Source organism: Vipera berus (genome assembly GCF_964194415.1).
Source record: "Vipera berus genome assembly, chromosome: 12".
Taxonomy (NCBI): Eukaryota; Metazoa; Chordata; class Lepidosauria; order Squamata; family Viperidae; genus Vipera; species Vipera berus.
The window spans coordinates 15,081,066-15,101,744 of NC_138215.1; the positions used below are offsets into that span (position 1 = coordinate 15,081,066).

The 20,679-nt window shown below is 42.9% G+C and overlaps 1 protein-coding gene across 1 annotated transcript; it reads right to left on the reverse strand.

The window, feature by feature from the left end:
• Positions 1-34: 34 nt before the first annotated feature.
• SLC24A5 (solute carrier family 24 member 5) lies at positions 35-8,446 on the reverse strand (the record flags this gene model as incomplete). The annotated part of the gene is made up of 9 exons (XM_081337782.1): positions 8,344-8,446; positions 6,853-7,032; positions 5,282-5,365; positions 5,087-5,190; positions 4,449-4,549; positions 3,078-3,355; positions 2,395-2,601; positions 845-946; positions 35-357 (listed from the first exon to the last, which is right to left on the reverse strand). Exons 2-9 carry the CDS (start codon positions 6,917-6,919, stop codon positions 35-37), a joined length of 1,266 nt encoding a protein of 421 aa, XP_081193908.1. The 5' UTR covers positions 6,920-7,032; positions 8,344-8,446.
• Positions 8,447-20,679: the final 12,233 nt, after the last annotated feature.

The window sequence follows — 20,679 nt, forward strand, 5'->3', positions numbered from 1 at the left end:
TCATGAATGTATACAAAACCAAAAGCCAAACTAATTAGTTGCCACAATTCTTTATAGGATTGTTCCCTATGATTCCAAGTTCATACAGAATTGCTAATGTGACAAAGGCTAAGTACAACAGAAGGGAAATGGCTCCTAGCTTTTTGTCTAATTTCCAACCATTCAGATGAATAGCCAGAAATATAAAAACAATGGAGCAAATGAGAGAAATGGCAGTATAAGTCAGTCCAGTGCTGTTCACTAGCACAGGACCAGATGGGTCAACAAAGGCAGTTTTTATAAACCAAGGTAATCCCAAACACAACAAATCGAACACATTGGATCCTACAATGTTCGACATGGCCATATCTCCTTTCCCTGCAAGATAAAACATATTAAATACGTCAACCTTAAGAAACTTCCTATAGTATTTTATGTATTAATCAAATTTAGATGGTCTCCCATCTCACAGAAAGTGACTCCGGGCACGTACAGCAATCCGTTTTTATGTTTAAAAGGCGCTAGCTACATCTTGTCCATAGGACCATAATCTATGGTCTTAACAAGTTTGAAAATACTTTCTGATCAATGTTAAGAATGACACCGCTAGACTCATCCAAAATAGAATGAAGTTAGTTTTTTGTCCTTTAATTTTTGTCTTTCTACTGGCTTCCCACGTAGAACGAAAGGCAGTGGTCTCATCCCAGTAATTATTAGGTAAAAGAATTGGAAGAACCACTTGCAGTTCTGAATGTAGTCAGCTTATTAATTTAGTGAATGTGGGCAACTAGATGTCAACAACTGGAAAAGATGTCATATGGTTACCAACTTTGCCATGATAGCTTAATAGATGCAAAAGACTTACCTCTTCTAGCCACAAGAACACTAGCAATTGTGTCTGGAATGCTGGTTCCAGCTGCTAGTAGCGTAAGGCCCATTATAGTTTCAGGAATATGCAGGGTTTCCCCTGTAATCAGAAAAAATCCAAATCAAATAGCTCATTTCTTTGAGAATGAATTAGGAAGAGATCATAGTACTATTTTAAAGAATCACCTTTTAATATCAAAATGACCTGATTGGAATACAGCAGCCCAGGAGCTAATAAATTAAGCTATATTTTTAACTGACAATCCCTCGACTGCATGAGTTGAACAGAGGTAGCTTTTTAGCTTTGAAAAACCTGGTTACTGAATACTATGAAAGGCCATATAACCTCCTTCAAATACCAGAGAAGTCTGCTATTCCTGACAACCACAACCCTTTGGAATAGCTTCAACCAGCCTAATCCCTTCAGTTACTCTGGCATGTTTATCACATGAGCTGTTTGAAGTCATATGAGCCACTAACCTCTCTCAGTAATCTACTCTTGGAAAAAATACTTGCATTCCCATAGGCAGAGGGGCTTGGAGTCTGCTGATAATCCTTGCTCTCTAAAAACTAAATCCAGATGAAAAGTAAGGGAGACATTTGGCTTGTAGAAAGTGGTGAAATGCATTTTTTTCCTGCTGTAAAATAGCTTTTAATGTGAGGCACAATTTTTTACTTGGGTTTCCTAAGCTTAAAAATAAATAGAGCCAATAACCGCTCACTTTTTAAAGGCAGAAATCTAGATTTATTACTCAACACTTGTTTCGAATTTTATTTCACTTGTAGTGATAGATGAGAAACAATCTGAAGGATGTTTTGAAGTCCTTCAAGAGGTTTCTCCTAGATAATGTAATTGCAGGCAAATGTTGGGTCTTTGGGCCAAGGATTGTAGCCCAGTGCTACAGGGCATCTGATATGTGGAAAGACTCTAGTTCCTTTTGAATGGGGGATTATGGAAAAGAGTCTGTCACAATGTCAGCTTGTTTTTTTTATTTATGTAACACAGCCATTGTGGCATATTCAGGAATGCACAGTCAAAATATGCCACAGTCTGATATTTTGCAAGTCAGTTTCTTCTTTACTAGCTTAAAACATTTCCTGTCCAGATTAGCTCTTTTATAGACCGTACTACTTATCAGTCTGAGGGTTCTAGGTCTTATTTCTTTTTACATAATCCTTGTATTAGAATGATTTTACCTTAAGCAGGTGACCATGCCTGCAGTGTTTTGCATTAGATGCTTAGGCAAAACCTTTCAGAGTCTGGAGGTGTGGGTTACCTTCGCCAGGAGCTACACATTTAAACTTGTCATACACTTTGGGACATTAAGGCTGGCTTGGCACAACCCTCAAGTGATTTCTAAGAAACATACCCTTGGCTGTTCTAGACACGTACACCGCCCTCAATCAGTATTGTGGGCATTAAACTAATCTGCAATCTTGCATGTGATCACTGCAGAAGTATCACCTGAAATCAAGTTTGGTATTTTGAGATGCTTTTACCGTGTTGGTTAGAGCAGACAGGCTAATAAAACTAGGCTGTAAACCTACCCACTATGGTCACCATCCATACCAGAATGTACGTAAAAGCAGAAATCCAGACTGCCGACATGAAGAAGGCAAGCATGAACCACTTTTCCCAAAAGGGTTTTCTGCAGTCTGGAATTGTCAGATATAGCACAGTAATGATGGGAAGGGCAAGCACCCACAGGATTCTCTTCAGATCTGCTTCAGGCACGGTAAACACGCTTGGAGGATCTGTCCGATGAAAAGAATCATTTAAGAAATGAGATCCTGATGCTTAAAAATATGCAGTTTTCCTGGCAATGTAGCGCTCTTAGTTCTTTACAAACCTGTCTTTATTATAGATATGTAGAGCTTCATTATTTCACTATTTTTTTTCTCTAGATAATAAAAATCCAAAAATTTGAATTTAAACAACAAAAAGCAGAAACTAGATATTTGTCCTTGGCTTGCCCCACGGATATCTCTTGTTGCCATCTGGGAAGTTGTATACTTAATCACAACCTTTTTGCAAACTAGTCATGACATAGTCATGACGTACTTATCAGATGTTTAGGTACCTTGGTATCTAAATTTTACTTTCAGCATTTGAAAAATATGAGGAATTCAAAAGATACTACATGTCTCATAATTTGGGGGTTAGGATTCCAAAAATATCTATCTTAACAGTTCTTGCAATAGTTTTTAAAGAGGCTCTTGGTAAAAAATACCTTCAGAAATGGTATCGAGTCCGTGAAAGCTTGCTGAAAGCTGAGTGTAATCAGACTCATGAAAAATGTCATCGTCAGGTCTTGATTGTCGCCGAACTAGAGGTTGAGTCTCGTCCTTCCATCCAGACAGTGGCTGGTCTTCAGCCTCTTCTGTAGTCACCAAGAAACAGGTGCAGCAAGGACTAAACTTGCTCATGAAATATTGGTTGATTTTAATGTCAAAGCAGAGTACTAAAATATAGACTCCATATATTAACAGGAGCGAAGCACATTCATACCTAAGACAAAGTAAAGACTTTGCGTCAATGTGGGCTTAGCAAGCTATGTGAAACCACCCACTTTGGTTTGATGTGGTAGGCAAACCTAGCCAGCTTGTCCCAGTCACCAACTGTGACAAGACTGGGTGAAGCAACTCAGCGTACCTTGCATTTTCCATCGCACTAGCAATTGTTCTTGAGTTCAGTACAGGAGTATTTTCCACCTGTTCCTGCAGATTGTATGGTTTGAATTTGGGACCTTTTCATGGCAATACATAGGCTTTATATTGAACAAAATGTTCTAGGTCTGCCTAGCTCCAACTGCAGACTTTGTGCTTGAAATGTGAGTGACCAGAAGAAATCAAATCGTATCAGGTTCTATTCAGACAGCATCAGAAACAGGCAGATTTCACTAGAACATCTGCTCTGCACTTTCACTAGATCTCCAAGGTCCACCAGCACCACCCAAATGCAAGAGATAACACAGGTTGCATCTGTGGTTGAAGAATAATTCTTTGTGGCAATGAATTCCTCTCTCACAAAAACCATTCAAGATAACTCAGGCCCTCAACTGCGGAGATGTGGCAAGAAAAAATGAAGGCTCCATATCTGCTCTTGCTAAAATATCTGGCTGAATAAGGAGCTGGCAACCTCTGCGTAGCATTGTGACGCTGCCTGCTTGGGAGCTGGCTGTCCACATGATCTAGAGCTCAGATTCACTCCACATGCTAGATTGCTAGTTCAAAGCAAAGAATTCCGGGACTTGGGAGCAATTTTCGTTTTGTCTCTAATGAACATAGGTGGCTTGATAATGCTTGAAAAGTGTTTGGTTGCAGAAATTCATTAAATTATTAAATGCATATGCTGCCCACTCACTGTAATATTTCAGAATCTCCTCCCCCAAATATTTAAAGTGTGTCTTTAAGCAACCAGTCAATCCACTTTTTTAAATCAGCCAACCCTGCACCTAAAAGTTAATGTGGAAAAGGAAAACAAAAAGGAACATGACAAACTTCTCTAGAAGATCTCCAATGCATATATGAGCAGCCAGTTCTTTCTGTTCTGTTTCACCTGAACAAAGTAAGCGGGAGCGGTACTTTCAGGGAACACTTACCAATAAACTTGGTTGTCGACAATCATGGCGAGAACTGCACCAGCACTAATAATGTAAGCCAAGCAATCTCTGAACAATGGCCAGCAAGACAGGTGTGAAACCTAGATGGTATAATTCAGATAACAGGACATTTGGATTACATGAGCTTTTTCGGGGCTTCAAGAACATAAGTGCCCTGTTGGATTGGACCCTGACCCATCTAGTCCAGCTGTTTGTTCTCCCAGGGACCAACTAAGTACACATGGAAGCCCACCATCTCCCAACAGATGGCCTTCAGAGGCATTCCCGCCACCATGAAGACTAATAGCCATTGATCTACCATCAACCATATTTTGGTTGATGTGTCCCAAATTTCATCTGAGAATGGCCTAAAAATGTCAAAAGACACCCAGTAAGCAACTTCATTCTACTTAATCTAAGATATGTCCATCTGAAGTAAAATTATTGGATACAACATGTTACAGGATGTATGTTCCTCACTATCAACTTTCTAAAAGTACCAAGATCTCACTAACTATTATGATAAACATTTTTTGTTACCCGATTGATAACCTATCTGTGAAATGCTGTCAACTGGCCCCAAATTAATTTCCCTTTGCAGTTAAGTGGAAGGCAGAATCATAAAAGAGAGCACGCACCATGCCAGATAAGAGTCCACAGGCTGCACAGATGCCGAGAAGATTGTAGATGGCAGAGCCAAGGATGGTGCTGACTCCAATATCTCCCTTTGTGACAAAAACACCTAAAAATGAAGCATTGGTTGATAGGACCCACTTTTACTATTGCCAAGTCTGAACTGTGTGTTGGTTAAAGGGGTGGGGGTGGGGGCTTACCGAGGAAGGCGGTGACTAATTCAGGGGCAGAACTGCCAGCTGCCATGAAGGTTGCTCCTGCAACATCCTGAGAGAGGCCAAGAGCTGGAGGAAGGATCAGTGGGGACAGGAGAAAAGATGCATGCAACCATCAGGGCTGAATAAAAATCAAGGAGTAACATTTTCACTTCTCCATTTATTTTTCTTACTTCTACATATATCCCTCCATATCGAGTTGCTCCAAACAACTTACAAGACATTGATGTAATAGGACAAAAAATATACACGAAAGATAATTATACTTCATATAAATTAGATGATAGATATAAATAGCAATAGCACTTAGACTTATATACCGCTTCATAGTGCTTTACAGCTCTCTCTGTAAAGTCAGAGAGAGTCAGCCTATCGCTCCCAACAATTTGGGTCCTCATTTTACCGACCTTGGAAGGATGGAAGGTTGAGTCAAACTTGAGCTGGTCAGGATCGAACTCCTGGCAGTGAGTTGAATTAGCCTGCAATACTGCATTCTAACCATTGCGCCCCCACATATGCTCAGATAGATGATAGATAGATGATACCGTAGATAGATAGATGATAGATCGATAGGAGAGAGAGAGGGGGAGAGAGGCATAAAGGCCCTTCAATAACGATGGTTGAAAAACCATGTTTTAGCTCAGAGTACACTCAGTTGTGTAAAGCAACAGGAAGGGAGATGGGCAGGGATATTGGTGAAGAGTGTGTGTGTCAAAAAAGATGGCAATGTGCAGTCAAAGCATCTTAGGTTTGGCTTAGTGTGTGGTGTGAATTCACTCCCTGTGATCTGTAAACATATGGATCAATACGTTACATGGGTCCGGCTTACTCTTCAATAGGTTGTGTTTGAACCATTTTAGAGTAAGCCGAGATTTCTCATCGACAGCTGGCCAGTTCTCCTAGCCAGAAATGGCAACTTACCCTAACAGCCCATTGGTTAGTGAAGAAAAGATTGGAATTTTAATTCTTAGTGTCAACCACACTTTAGCCGAGAGCCGGCTCCATGCGTTTAACATATTGGTCATTGTGTATACGAACCTGGTGAGTTGGGGGAGAGTTTCATTACCCATGGTTTTTATATTGTTTTTATTTAATTTTTTAAGCGTGGTAAAGTGCCCAGAGTCATACATGTATTTGAAGCGGGAGGCCATATAAATTGAACTAACGAAGAAAGGAGTTAGTCAACCCACTATGTGGGTGCTGCCAATATTCTCTCAGAAATTTGGCTTTGTACACAACCCATTTCATAGCTGCTTTCCCAAATCCTTTTTTATCAGCCGAGGAGATGAATATGCTCTCAGCACTTTGACTCTACAAAGGAGGCCGTTTGTTCAGTTCTGATCCGGCCCAAGAAATAATCCTTGAATTCTTTGCCAGCCATAATGCTCCTCGCTTCAGATCCTTTTCCTATAATATAGGAAATATAATAAAGCCACAAAACACTGCATAACGTTTCCTAAAGTGCAGAAGCAATTGTGCACAGAATTGTCTCAAACAGCAATTTGGTTCTTGCGAAGGGGATAAGATAGCCCAGGGCAGACCCATCAGCGACTTACTGTGACTGATCATCTCCAAAGCTGGGAGGAAGTAGTCATCACAGACAATGGACACTGCCAGGAACATGTAAAAAATGATGATGAAATAGATCACGATGCCGCCTTCGGCTCGTTCTTGCGGAGTGAAAAACCCGTCAGGGAATTCCGACGATGGGGAGAGAACACACTGGCTTTTGTTTTCTGTAAAGCAAATTTCACAAGAAGCACATCTCAGCTGCCTTAGTAGATTTCCTTTGAAGAACTGGAGGGCAATGCAGAAGTTACAAGGATGGTCTTCCTATTTTTCTGGGAGAAATAGCTTTAAAAAAACCCTTAGCTTAAAAAAAATATATAAAGGACATGGTTCTCGCTAAGTGTACTTATCCTTACTGAAGTATTCTCACCTGATTCTTCAACATGTCTATGGAGATTCTCAATCATATCCAGGTCACGGTTGTCCCAAAGGTGCTATTTCCAAAAGGCTACCGGACTTCCATGATTTTTTTTTTCCCCCTTGAAAATGTTTGGCTGCAGTTCCAAAGAAGCGTCTTCAGTTCTGAAGAATCAGCTTTCTGGATATGGAGCGAAACGTTTTCCAGGAAAAAAAAACCAAGAAAGTCCCGTTGCCTTTTGGAAAAAGCACCTTTGGGGCAATTCCTGCTAAGCTTGTAAGCTGCCCTGAGTCTTCGGAGAAGGGCGGGATATAAATGGAATTAAAATAAAAATAAATAAAAATAATTCCTCCCCCCCCCCCGATGTTTTCTGCTCTTGGAAGAAGAGGCTGCTGGGACCTCTACCCCCATCATCCCTGCAGGTGTGGTCCTCTTCCTAGCCATTTCCCGCCTGTTAGCAGAAATGGTTTTCCTTGAAGACGTTTCGCTTCTCATCCAAGAAGCTTCTTCTTCAGAACTGCTGAAGCTAAGACAAACTGGGAAATGTCTTCCAGGAGAAACGAAGTCCAATTGTCTTTAGAAAAAGCACCTTTGGGACACAACCGTGGCCTGGATGACTGAGAATCTCGGGAGACGATTAGCAGAAAACATGGAGCAGCCTAAAAGTCCTTCGTGACATCCCCAAACAAGACTCAACTTTTCCAGGCAGAGTTTCTTCTGCAGACGCCAAGCCCTTCCATTTCAAGAGGATTGCCGAGCTGGGAAGGGCTACACAACGACTCCAAAGCTCACTCTGGAATGTGAGCTCCGAACGTTACAATCCTGAGACCATCTTATCCCTCAAAACAGGCTCATTAGTCATTTTGGCTGCCGCGGTCCCATGAATTTAAACCAGAATGCCTGCCTTTTCAGCATCCTCATCCTCATCTTTCATTTCCTGCGCCTGCAAGGATTTATCGGAGAGCAAGCTGGCCGCGCCGGGTACAACTTACTCACAAGTAGACGAGTCCAGGAGAGGGGGGGGGAGAAAGCGCCCCAACTCCCAACTTCCTAAGGATCCGGTTTCCCGGGATAGGTGCGCGCAGGACAGGGAGCGGCAGCTGCAAAAGCCCGGCCTTACCTGGATCCTCGCGGAGGTGTTGAGGGCTCGGCCCCGGCGCAGGAAGCCCCCCTGCAAAGCCTCCGCTCCCCCACAGCAGCCCCAGAGCCACGGCGACCACGCAGGGCGCCCGGGGGCTTCTCGGCTGATCCTGAGTCAGACGCATCTTGCAAGGCTGGAGCCGCGCACTGGGCAAACAGGCAGGCGCCCAGGCTTGGGGGGCAGCGGGGCATCATGTGAGTCCGCTAGGAAGGCCTCGTCCGGCTCGGGGCCCGAGGGAGGGAGGGAGGGAGGGAGGGAGGCTTAAAAGCCCTGGGAAGCAAAGACTTTGGGAAGCGGCGCGGATCAGCCGGAGCAGGGTTTTTTTTTCTTTTTTTGGGGGGGTTGGAATTCGTGCGCCTTTGACCGCGACTTGGGTCATTGTTGGTTGGTTTGTTATGCCACGATTCTTGGAAGTCTTAAAACTTCGGTGAGGTTTCAGCAGATCAGCTCATGGTGTAAAACTTTTATAATAATTCAAACGTATAATAATTAATAATAATAATAATAATAATAATAATAATAATAATAATAATAATAATAATAATAATAATAATAATAATAATAATAATAATAATAATAATAATTTAATTTTTAATTTTAATAATATTTCTATACCGCCCTTCTCCCTGAGGACTCAGGGCGGTTCACAGGGCAAAAGTGAAATACAAAATACAAACATTAAAAAGAGATTAAATGATTGCCCAAGTTAAAACAATTAATATACAATTATAAAACCCCAAAGATAAAATTAAGAATACAAAAAATAAAAAACCCCACCAATCCCCATCAGGCTAGGCCGGCTTGTACAAACAAAAACGTCTTGAGATCGCGGCGAAAGGAGCGAAGATCGGGCGCCATCTGGAGCTCAACCGGTAACTGGTTCCATAGCTCCGGAGCGCCCACAGAGAAGGATCTCCCCCTGGGGGCCACCAGTCGACATTCTCTGACCGGTGGCACCCTGAGGAGGCCCTCTCTGTGGGAACGCACAGGGCGCAGGGAGCTTGATGCCGGCAGCAGATGTTCCCTAAGGTACTCCGGCCCCATGCCATGGAGGGCTTTGAACACCATTACCAGTACCTTGAATCTCACCCGGAAGGCAACTGGCAACCAATGCAGCTCACGGATAATGTTGGAAGGGACCTTGGAGGTCATCTAATCCAACCCCCTGCTCAGGCAGGAAACCCTATACCATTTCAGACAAATGGCTGTTTGAGTTGGTTAGAAAAGGGAAGGCAGGAATGTCCACAGGGCATGGTCAAAAAAATAAAATAAAAAAAAATGGTGGCACTTCTGAAAAAAAGGGAAAGAAATTCTTTGGGATGGCCTCTACCCCCCCCCCCCCAGCTCTGCTTGGATGGGGGAGAAGGGGTAGGGAAAAAAGATTCTCATTTATTCATTGCTTTTATTTATCAAACAAATTTATATAGCCACCCGTGGGTGAGTCCCACAACTCACACATAGGTGATTCCAGGCGAAGAGTACAAAATTTAATTGAAACATTTTTTTAAATTTTTTTTTATCCAAGTGAGAAAAAACAAACAAATGGGCAGTGTGTGAACAACAAAACCTTTTCGCTACTTCTTCACCAGTTGTTCAGATGCCCTTTGTCAACAAGGCAACTTACCCATGTAATTAAGGATTAAATGCTAATACACTCGCCTCTTTCAAGACACAGACTTTATCTGTCTAGGAATAATGACAAGCTATCGAAAGGCAAAATGCCAAGTTACGGCTCTGTTGAATTATTTGCTGGCTTTCGTAAATATTTTCATGTCAATTTTGCACACTTGTGTTTTGATACTGTTAAGCAATGGTGTATTGAAGTCTGGCTTATCATTTGCATGGAGATACTACTTGGGCCTATTAGTTGCCCTAAATAAGAAGACAGATAGAAGGATCACCAGTTGCTTCTTGAATTCTAACTCCTGTGGACAAAACTGACACTAGTCTATGGGTCAGATGTGGGGGTATGCTTTAACACCCCACCCCACCCCATTCCTCCAGGCCGATTTGTTCCACCTAGGAAGGTCTATGGCTGCTGAAACAGAGGCTGGACATTTTAAATTGATCTGCCTAACACAGGGGTAGGCAACCTTGGCTCTTTTATGACTCGTGGACTTCAACTCCCAGAATTCCTGAGCCAGCTGGCTCAGGAATTCTGGGAATTGAAGTCAGCTGGCTCAGGATTGAATCAGAATTGAGCCAGCTGGCTCAGGAATTCTGGGAGTTGAAGTCCACGAGTCATAAAAGAGCCAAGGTTGCCTACCCCTGATCCGGATCATGCTTGTCCCAAAGGTGCTTTTTCCAAAAGGCAACTGGAATTTCTTTTTTTTTTTCCTTCCTTGAAAACGTTTTGCTTCTCATTCAAAATGCTTCTTAGTTGTGAAGAAGCTTCTTGGCTGAGAAGTGAAATGTTTTCAAGAAGAAAAAAAAAAGTCCAGTTAACCTTTTGGACAAGCACTTTCGGGACGTATCTCATGCTGTGGGGAATATTCTACCTTCAGAGATTAGAATGGTCCCCAATCCTTTGTCAGGCTTTAAAAGGCCTCGGCTCAGCATATTTTAAGAGCTTCGTTTCTTGGCTTTGCTATTAGTTGATTAACTATCTTGGCTGCTTTATGTAATTAATTTTTGGATGTTTGTATTGTTTTTGTTTTAAATGTTTTGTAGTTTTAGAATTGTAAGCTATCCAGAGTCACTTGCCTTGAGATGGGCAGCTATCAAAATTGAATGAATGAATAAAATAAACTTGTACCAACTTGACACCTGTTCTAGACCTAGTGTCCAGATAGTCCTCAACTTACAACAGTTTGTTTAGTGACCATTTGAGGTTACAACAAGCACTGGAAAAAGTGACTTGTGGCAATTTTTCACACCTAGGACCGTTGCAGCATCCCCCTGGTCACGTGATTTGTATTCAGATACTTTGCAATGTCCCCGGGTCATGTGACCCCCCCTTTTGTGGCTTTCAGACAAGTCAAGTCAAGGGGGAAACCAAGTTCACTTTGTGACTAATTTAACAACTGCAGTGATTCCCTTAACAACTGTGGCAAGAAAGGCGATAAAATGGGGTTAAACTCACTTAACAACTGTCTTGCTTAGCAATGGAAATGTTGGGTTCGATTGCGGTCGTAAGTTGGGGACTTAATCCTTTTCATAACCTCCAGTTTCTTTCTGAGGAAGCTTCTCAGTCCCCGGATCTAGACTGTGACCTCAATTCTGAAAGGTGCAACACTGAGGATCTTTTGGTGGCCAGTCATGTTTTATTGCAAAGTTGCATTTTAAAATGCGTGCACCTGCTGCCTCAGTAGAGGAGACGAAGGCTCATCCAGAACAGTTCTCATGGTTCTGACAGATGAAACTCTTCAAAGAACTTCAAGGCATTGTTTTCCTTAAAGAATCTTTATTCGAGTAGCATAGCATCGGCGCGTACACAGGTGAAGCCAAAATCCAAATTCCCCTCCCTTGAGCACATATTATCTGGCGTAATTCCCTCCTCTAATTAACAGTCATAAATCACATTCTCCAGTTAATTTGAAATGCAGGCTTTCCCTCCAGTTCTCCAACCCGCCATTTCTTATCATCTCTCATTTCAAAAAACCTTGACTCTCATACTACTGCAATATTGTTATGTCTAACTCCCATCCACATTCCTCCTCCTCCCCCCAGTATCATCTAATTCTAACTCTAAGAGTAAAACAAAGTAAAAGGAAAATGGCTGCATCTCCATATGTTGTCAAAGCAAGAACATCCATTGTTATCAGCGTTGACACCAGTGACTTCCTTTGACCAATGTGTCTTAGAATGTGAAATTCAGTTTTGGCTTCTCATAGATTTAAAGCCTTCATTCCCCTTTTTCTTGGAGAAGAAAAAAAGGATCCTGTAACCACTCCCCCCCCCCCCCTACAGGAATCTGTTCTATAAAATTACTGTCAACTCATGGAACTGTGAGCCTATTTCTATGCAAATTAGATCACTGCTATCAGTTGGGGGCCAGCTCCTTATCAATTCACAAAGGACTTTCTTTTTAAGAAACCAAAGGAGGAGTTGAATTTCTATTTTCAACTGTGGCTTGAGCAAACTCCATTAGGAGTTGGTGATGGAGCTAAGCGGTCCATCCTGGTTCTGTTCTTTTGACAGGTGTGAAACGGTTGGAAAGAGAAAATGGAGCATCACTCACATTAGCTAAACTAAAATGTCTCCTTTGTCACGTTTATTGCTGTCCTGCCTTGATTGTTAAAGGCCGGGATATTTCTGTTGTTGTCTTCTGCTAACAAGCAGAAGTATGGTCAGGATTTTCATGATGGGAGGAGGAGGAGGAGGAGGAGGAGGAGGAGGAAGAGGAGGAGGAGGAGGAGGAGGAGGAGATTACTTTTCAAAATTGAATTTCTTGAGGAGAAATGTATGGATAGACACATGGTGAGTGAAGTATAGGACAAAAATTCTACACTTTCTGTGCAGATGTAGATGGAAAATGGAGGAATATTTTGCAATAGCCGGAGTATGTGTTCAGCTCTTTATTGGGGGGGGGGGGAAAGTACTGGGGAACAAGGGTTACCTGGCCTCCTTAAATACCTAGCCAGGTAGGCGTCCAGCCAATGGGGTTGGCCCTAGGTTTCCCGCCGAAACTAGGTTTCCCACCAAACCGTCCAGGCCAACGCCCCCTGGTGGCTGTTGCTATACAGATGCCTGCATTGGATACATAACACCTTTTAACCCCCTCTCAAATAATGGTGGATATTCTTGTACTGCACCAATGTTAAGCAGGTGGACATTTCTTAAAACGTAGCTACAATGTGGAATCTGAAATCAACAACATGTTTGTACTGTTCTATTAAAATCCATTTATCTCTCCTGCACTTTATCCACCCATAATTTTGAAACATCACGCGTTGATGATTTGGAAAATATGAATTAACTGAACGAACCATCCAGTTCAACCTTTTTCAACTGTCTCCCCTTGAAATTAGACCTGTGATGCTTTTATTCAGATAACGTGCTTGTCTGATTTTGTTATAGCAAGCAATCTCCGAGAGCTGATGCAGAAAAGCTAAATTTAGCAACAGATGGAGCAGCAGTCTACGGACCCTCCTCCCTTCTTTTTCTTCTTCTGGCTATGTACCGTTTGTTGAATTTTGGCCGGCAAACAGTTTTGTCACTAATATATCATGATTTAAAACCACGAAGACAGCAGCTGCGGCTTTGATTCGGTTCATGCTTCTGCTGGGCTGTTCTTGAGAACTTTTAAGCGCCCCAGTTGCTTCTGAAGGAGACAAGAGCTTTGTTTCCCCCCCCCCTGCCCCCATGTGTGGATTTTGCCATGATTGGAAAAGAGACACCCAGGGCTAATGGTTGAAGTGGAAGATTTTGCTCAGGAAAATTTCCTTCTGCTAGATCAGGGGCCTCCAAACGTGGCAACTCTTAAGACTTGTGGACTTCATCTCCCAGAATTCCCCAGCCAGCAGGTTGCCAAGTTTGGAGACCCTTATGTTAGATAAGCATCACCCTTTAAATGCCAGCCTTTTCAATGGATAATTTTGATTTCCTAGCATTGCTTTTCCACTGTTGCTTTGGGATTTTCACATGTACTAAGCAGATGCCAATATTTTAAATCATTTAAGTTGGGAGACAGAAATCTGGGGGAAAAAAGTAGAATAAAGTAAGAGCGATGCTTGGCATCTGGGACTGAGCGTGTAGATTTTCAGGCTTTTGAAAAGGTAAAGTTTTGGAAGTGGGATTCCTAAGGGGAATGTCTTTATATCTCAGAGGTATCCACAGGGAGAGTTGAAATAATCAAAGCGGTGGTTGGAACCACACAGCGGAAGCCCTGCCCCTTTTCATGTGTTAACAGATTGACATTTTAATTTGTACGAGAGACAGTCCCTTGTATATACAAAGCTGTCAGTTCTGAAGTGATGGTTAGGAGAATATTTCCATTTGTGCTCCGGTGTGAGCGTGTGTGTTCTCACCTTTTTCTCCAGAGATGGGTCTACCTTTCAAATAAACTTGAACAATCTTGTACGATTCTTTTCGAAGGTAGGCATATGCCTAGTTATGGTTTAATCATCCGGAGTGGGCTGGCATTTGATGCATAACACAAATCACACTCACTTTTTTTGGGGGGGGAGCTGCCATTCTTCTTCCTTTACTCTCCTCCATCACAGCTGCAGCTTTCAGATAAGAAAGACCAAAAGGAGGCTACCTATGGAAGCTTCTGATTTTCTTATGCTAGGATTTTTTTTTTTGGTTTAAAAAAGATTGTGTCATGTCCATTCTATAACTGCAGGATGTTTTGTATGCCGTGAAATAATTATTAGGTTACAGCTTCCATAAAAATTTAAAAAAAGAACTTTGATGCTTTTAAATGTCATGGTTGGAAAAGATTCCCGAGAATACCACAGATAGTCAAGAAACCAAATCAAGGAGTCATCAAATCAATCCATCAAGACTTCTCCCTGGAGAATGGATGACCAAGGTAAAATTAATATGTCTTGCTCACCTTATGCGAAGAGCTAGCTCTCCGGAGAAGTCTGCTGTGGTAGGAAGGTGGAAGAAACGAGAAAGAGGAGATGACCACCAGCAAGATGGATGGATTCAGTTAGAGTGGTGATGAAGATCCCATTGGAAGAGATGAAGGATATCTACAATATGTGATGGTTAAGAGATGACACCGATTTGATGGTGTAAAGGTAAAGGTAAAGGTTCCCCCGCACGTGCGTGCTAGTCGTTTCCGACTCTAGGGGCCGGTGCTCATCTCCGTTTCAAAGCCGAAGAGCCAGCGCTTGTCCGAGGACGTCTCCGTGGTCATGTGGCCAGCATGACTAGACGCCAAGGGCGCATGGAACGCTGTTAACGCTGATGGTGTATCATCTATCAATCAAAATAAGATCTACAACACTGAGAGTAGATTAATAAGTCCCCTGATGAGTGATTGAATCTTCCAGAGGATAAGAAATTCTTGGGCAAGTTTTGGTCCTAGGGTGTTGTGGCCTGTCATCCACTAGAGAACCAGAACTTGCCCAACAATTTTTTATCCTCTGGAAGATTCAATCACTCATCTGGGGACTTATTAATCTACTCTCAGTGTTGTAGATCTTATTTTGATTGATAGATGATACGCCATCAAATCGGTGTCATCTCTTAACCATCACATACTGTAGAGATATCCTTCATGTGTTCCGACGGTATCTTCATCACCACTCTAACTGAATCCATCCGTTTTGCTGGTTGTCATCTCCTCTTTGTTTCTTCCGCCTTCCCACCACGGCAGACTTTTCCATAGAGCTAGCTCTTCGCATAAGGTCAGAATATAGGGTTCATTGGAACCAACATCAAATGTTTTTAGCCTAGATGCTGTACAAAATGTACAATCCTCTTTAACTTCTGGGCTCGGCCACTGGAAGGCTTGATGATTATCCGGTATAATGGGATAATGTCTAGAATACAACAGTTGCTGTACCAGGGACATCTGTGGGCAGGAGTTAAAAAAAGGTCAACGTGGCAACTACAACTGCATAAGCAAAGTCCTGCAAGTTTTAAAGGTGTCCTGCAATAACTCTTTTTAGTACCCTATTTAGGGTAGGAGTATAGGGACGCGGTGGCTCAGTGGGTTAGGACGCTGAGCTTGTCGATCAGATGGTCGGCAGTTTGGCGGGTCGAATCCCGAGTGCCGCGTAACAGAGTGAGCGCCTGTTACTTGTCCCAGCTTCTGCCAACCTAGCAGTTCAAAAGCACATAAAAATGCAAGTAGAAAAATAGGGACCACTACGGTGGGAAGGTAACAGCGTTCCGTGCGCCTTTGGCGTCTAGTCATGCCGGCCACATGACCACGGAGACGTCCTCAGACAAGCGCTGGCTCTTCGGCTTTGAAACGGAGATGAGCACCAGCCCCTAGAGTCGGAAACGACTAGCACGCATGTGCGGGGGAACCTTTACCTTAGGGTAGGAGACTGGATGGAGTTGAGTGTTTATTTGCTGGATGCCCTTCCTGACACCTATGTGGAGTTCACGGCAGATATTTTTTTTTCTTTGCATCCTGGGAGAGAAACCTCTGCCACTAGCTAGGATTGAACTGTCAACTTTCTGAATGGGAGGTGAGTGTCTTCACCACTAGGCTACCACACCGCTCTAAGGGTGCCCTGTAATGCATGTAAAAAAAGGAGGGAGGGGGCTTTAATCACACCTCATGGCTATCATTTTTATTTTATTTTATTTTTTTCTCCTTTCAGGGATGTGTAGCCCACCCCAAATCACTTTTTCTTCCCTTTATTAAGATTGGTAGAGTAAACCTTTGCTGCGGTCACCCAACCTACTTAAGTTTACTGGACACAACGAATGACCGGCTTATTGGATTAGATCTCAGTGGGATGCTGACTCTTTTCTCCTGTCTGCATAAATGCATTTATTCATTTTTCAACATTTCTCTCCCTTCTCCCTAAAAAGGTCTCCCAGGGCAGCTTATAAATATCTGCATAAGAGGCTCCTTGACCTTAGCTTTATAATCTAAAAAATGTGATGCGTAGGGAAAAACAGATGAAGAGAAAGTGGGGAGGGGGAGGGGGGGGAAAGAAGCTTTTCTCTCATGCTTGGCTCAGATAGAAAACAATTGGGGAACATAGCTGCCCTCTGTTCGTTAGACTAGAAGGGCACAGAAGCCCCAGTAATTAATTAATGGATTGATTAAGAAAAGGTCAAAGGCAATTGATCTCTGCATAGAGAAGATGAATGAGTTCGTTGTTTCTTTCCTCCCTCTGGGATAGCTGTTATTTATTTATTTATTTATTTGTTTGTTTGTCGGCTTTCTATACACGGCCAGACGGAAGAACAGGAAGTGGTCCCTCATCCTGTTTCTTTCACACACAAAAAAAAACTACTCTTTGAGGGGGTTTTGGCCGATGGAGTGATTGACTGAAATTTCCCCAGGAACCTTCCCTAGCTGAGGGTAGACTAGAACCCAGGTCTCTCAGCTTCCAGTCCATCGTGTTCACCCAGTACATCCCCCCTTCTTAGATGTTGGAATTCCATTCTGATCTAGTTCTCCCTGCCTTGAGAGGTTCTGTCTCAATGTCCACATTCTGGGATCTGAATCCGGATCTGTATGGGAAGCATCCATTTTGAGAAAACGAGCTCAGATAAGTGTAGGTCAGGAGTAGGCCACCTTGGCTCTTTTATGACTCGTGGACTTCAACTCCCAGAATTCCTGAGCCAGCATGGCGCAGCATGGAAACCTCTCCATTTCTCCTCAGCATGGCTGGCTCAGGAATTCTGGGAGTTGAAGTCCACCAGTCATAAAAAAAGCCAAGGTTGCCTACCCCTGGTGTAGGTCATACGTTAAATCTCCCCTTTACAAAACTCCCCATTACTTCGACTGACCATACCTAATTTTTTCTTGCCTTCCATTCGGATCCAGATTGCTTCCCATCTTTTGAATATCCACCTCACATTCCCTTGTAGTACCAGGCACAGAAGGTCCTTGGTGGTCTCTGAGCATGGTGATTTCCTTGGAGATGTTTCATTATCAAACTAGGTATGCTAGAGGATGTTTGGTACTGAGATGTCTGCAAGAAAATAACCAAGTTCAAGGAGCACCGAGGACTCCATAGTTCAACCCTGAGTTACCAATATTCTCTTCTATAAAAGTACTATATATTTCTCTCCTTTCAAACAAAAAAATCCTGCATGCTACAGTCTTCATCCATGACCAGTGGTGGGATTCAGCCAGATCACACCACTTCAGCAGAACCGGTAACTAATTTTTTGTTGCCCAGTCCCAGAATGGACTTCTGGAAGCAGCATCCACATAGAGAACCGGTTGTTCACATATCTGAATCCCCTCACTGTCCATGACACTAAATCCTAGACCATGGTTTACAAACTACAGGATGGCAAACGGAGCCCAGCCAAGCCAATGATGGATCTTTGTGATCCAGTAATGCAAATAAGCTTGTTCACATTTCCTTTTTGAAAATCGCTCTGCTTCCAAGCTTTCAGGAACGCCTGTTAGATATTTTGTGATTAAGCCAGGCCCATAAATCATATTTAGGGAGGCTGAGAAATTAGGCTAACCAAATTGCTCCTTTCCCGCATCATGATTGCTCTTCTCCATAAATGTGCTGAATAGTTACAAACATGGCTTCTTTCATAACTCGGATAAGCTGGTTGAATGCTCTGGTAGCTTGTAGCCCAATTATTTCAAGGTTTCAATTTCCACCTTTAAAGGAGAATATTTATACTGTAGCTCAGGGTTGAAATGAGGGGTCCTTGGTGCTCCCTGAACTTGGTGGTTTTCTTGCAGATGTTTCATTACCCAAACTAGGCAACATTATCCATTCTAGTAAAACTGTGCTAATACTAGTGACTAGCACTGATCATGTCACCTAGTCTGGGTAATGAAATGTCTGCAAAAAAACAACCAATCTCAGTGAGCACAAAGGACCACACAGTCATATTCCTCCTCCTCCTCCTCCTCCTCTCCCTTCTAGCACTGATGATGTCACCTAGTTGGGTAATGAAATGTCTGCAAAAAACAACCAATCTCAGTGAGCACAAAGGACCACACAGTCATATTCCTCCTCCTCCTCCTCCTCCTCCTCCTCCTCCTCCTCCTCCTCCTCCTCTCCCTTCTAGCACTGATGATGTCACCTAGTTGGGTAATGAAATGTCTGCAAAAAACCAACCAAGCTCAGTGAGCACAAAGGACCCCTCAGTCTTCTTCTTCTTCTTCTTCTTCTTCTTCTTCTTCTTCTTCTTCTTCTTCTTCTTCTTCTTCTTCTTCTTCTTCTTCTTCTTCTTCTTCTTCTTCTTCCTCCTCCTCCTCCTCCTCCTCCTCCTCCTCCTCCTCCTCCTCCTGCTCCCTTCTAGCACTGATGATGTTGCCTACTTGGATAATGAAACGTCTGCAAGAAAACAACCAAGCTCAGAGAGCATCAAGGATGCCTACTTTCTACCTTAAAACTTGCAGATAGGTGGATAATCATATTATCTTAATAAACAACCAGAGGGCCCCAGATGACATCAGAAGAAAGTGAACCATTTCTTTTCACCCACATATTTTCCCTCTCTCTCTCTTTTTTCTTCAGGACACCTCTCCCATTTTATCTGGTCTACCCCTTTTTGCCCCCCCCCGTACCTTTCTGATTCAGAAGGACTAAGCATTTGGGGGTCTCAGCCTCAACGTGATTGTTGATCTGTAATGAAAGGCCCTCTTTGATGAAGCCCTCTGCAAAAGCTGCAAAAATTGGCCTGCCGTAGATAAAAGGGGACTTCTCTGAGCAGCTTTGAAGGGGAAAAAAAATAGAGCTATGGAAAGGCTGCAAGATTTCTCTCTCGCTACTTCAGCCTTAAGTGCTCTTTAAAAATACTCTTTTCTTTAAAGAAGCTTTTGATCCGGTGGTGATGTTAGCCTGAGACAGTTGACTGCTGGCAGGGAATCCTGGGATGTATTGTCTCAATGCAGGCATGTGGAGGGTGGCAGATTGAGGAAGGAAGGCGGGGGTTAAGTGAACAGCAAGGAGAAGTCTTTCAGAATAATGAGGATTTTAAAGAATCGGTTGAAAGGTTTTGTTTTTAACCTTCTGGCATGATATATACTGTGATGTAGCTATGCTTTCACATGCAAACAGTGGCGTTCCCTGTAACACTCTATGAGAGCAACAGATGGACTTTGGACAAGATGGACAGAAAGAATGTGGATGCTTTTGAACTTTGGTATTGGAGAAGACTCCTAAGAACAACCATGAACAGCCAAGAAAACCAACGGATGGATTATTGAACAACTCAACCTAAAGTTCTCACTTGAGGAACAAATGACCAGGCTGAAACAATCCTACTTTGGACAGATTATGTGAAGACCTAGCCCTCTCTGGAGAAGGCTCTGATACCAGGAAAGGTAGATGGAAAGAGATGAAGAGGACAGCCATCAGAGCACAACTTAATTGCATTGGGTGAAGGCTGCTGACTTAACTGGGCATCCCCTGACTTCTGAGGAAGCATGTACATATCAGGACTTCCATCCTGCTACGCTATGCATTGTCTGCTGTCAGTCTGCCATACTTGATGGGGAGGGAGAGCTGTGCAGAGGGATAAGGGCGGCGGGGTAGCATGAGAGGAATTGAAACTAAGCATCAGACTGGTGAGAACTGCTGACCGTTCCAAGGTCATGCAGCGGAATGCAGAACCACCCAGCCCACAAAGTCAGGGACTGTTACCCAAACAATTTGTTAGCACCTAATTGTACATAACCAGGGTGGAAGGTGGGAACAAGCGAAAAATTAACCTTATGCTTTGGTTGCGAAAACCTCAGATCCAGCTTTGCTT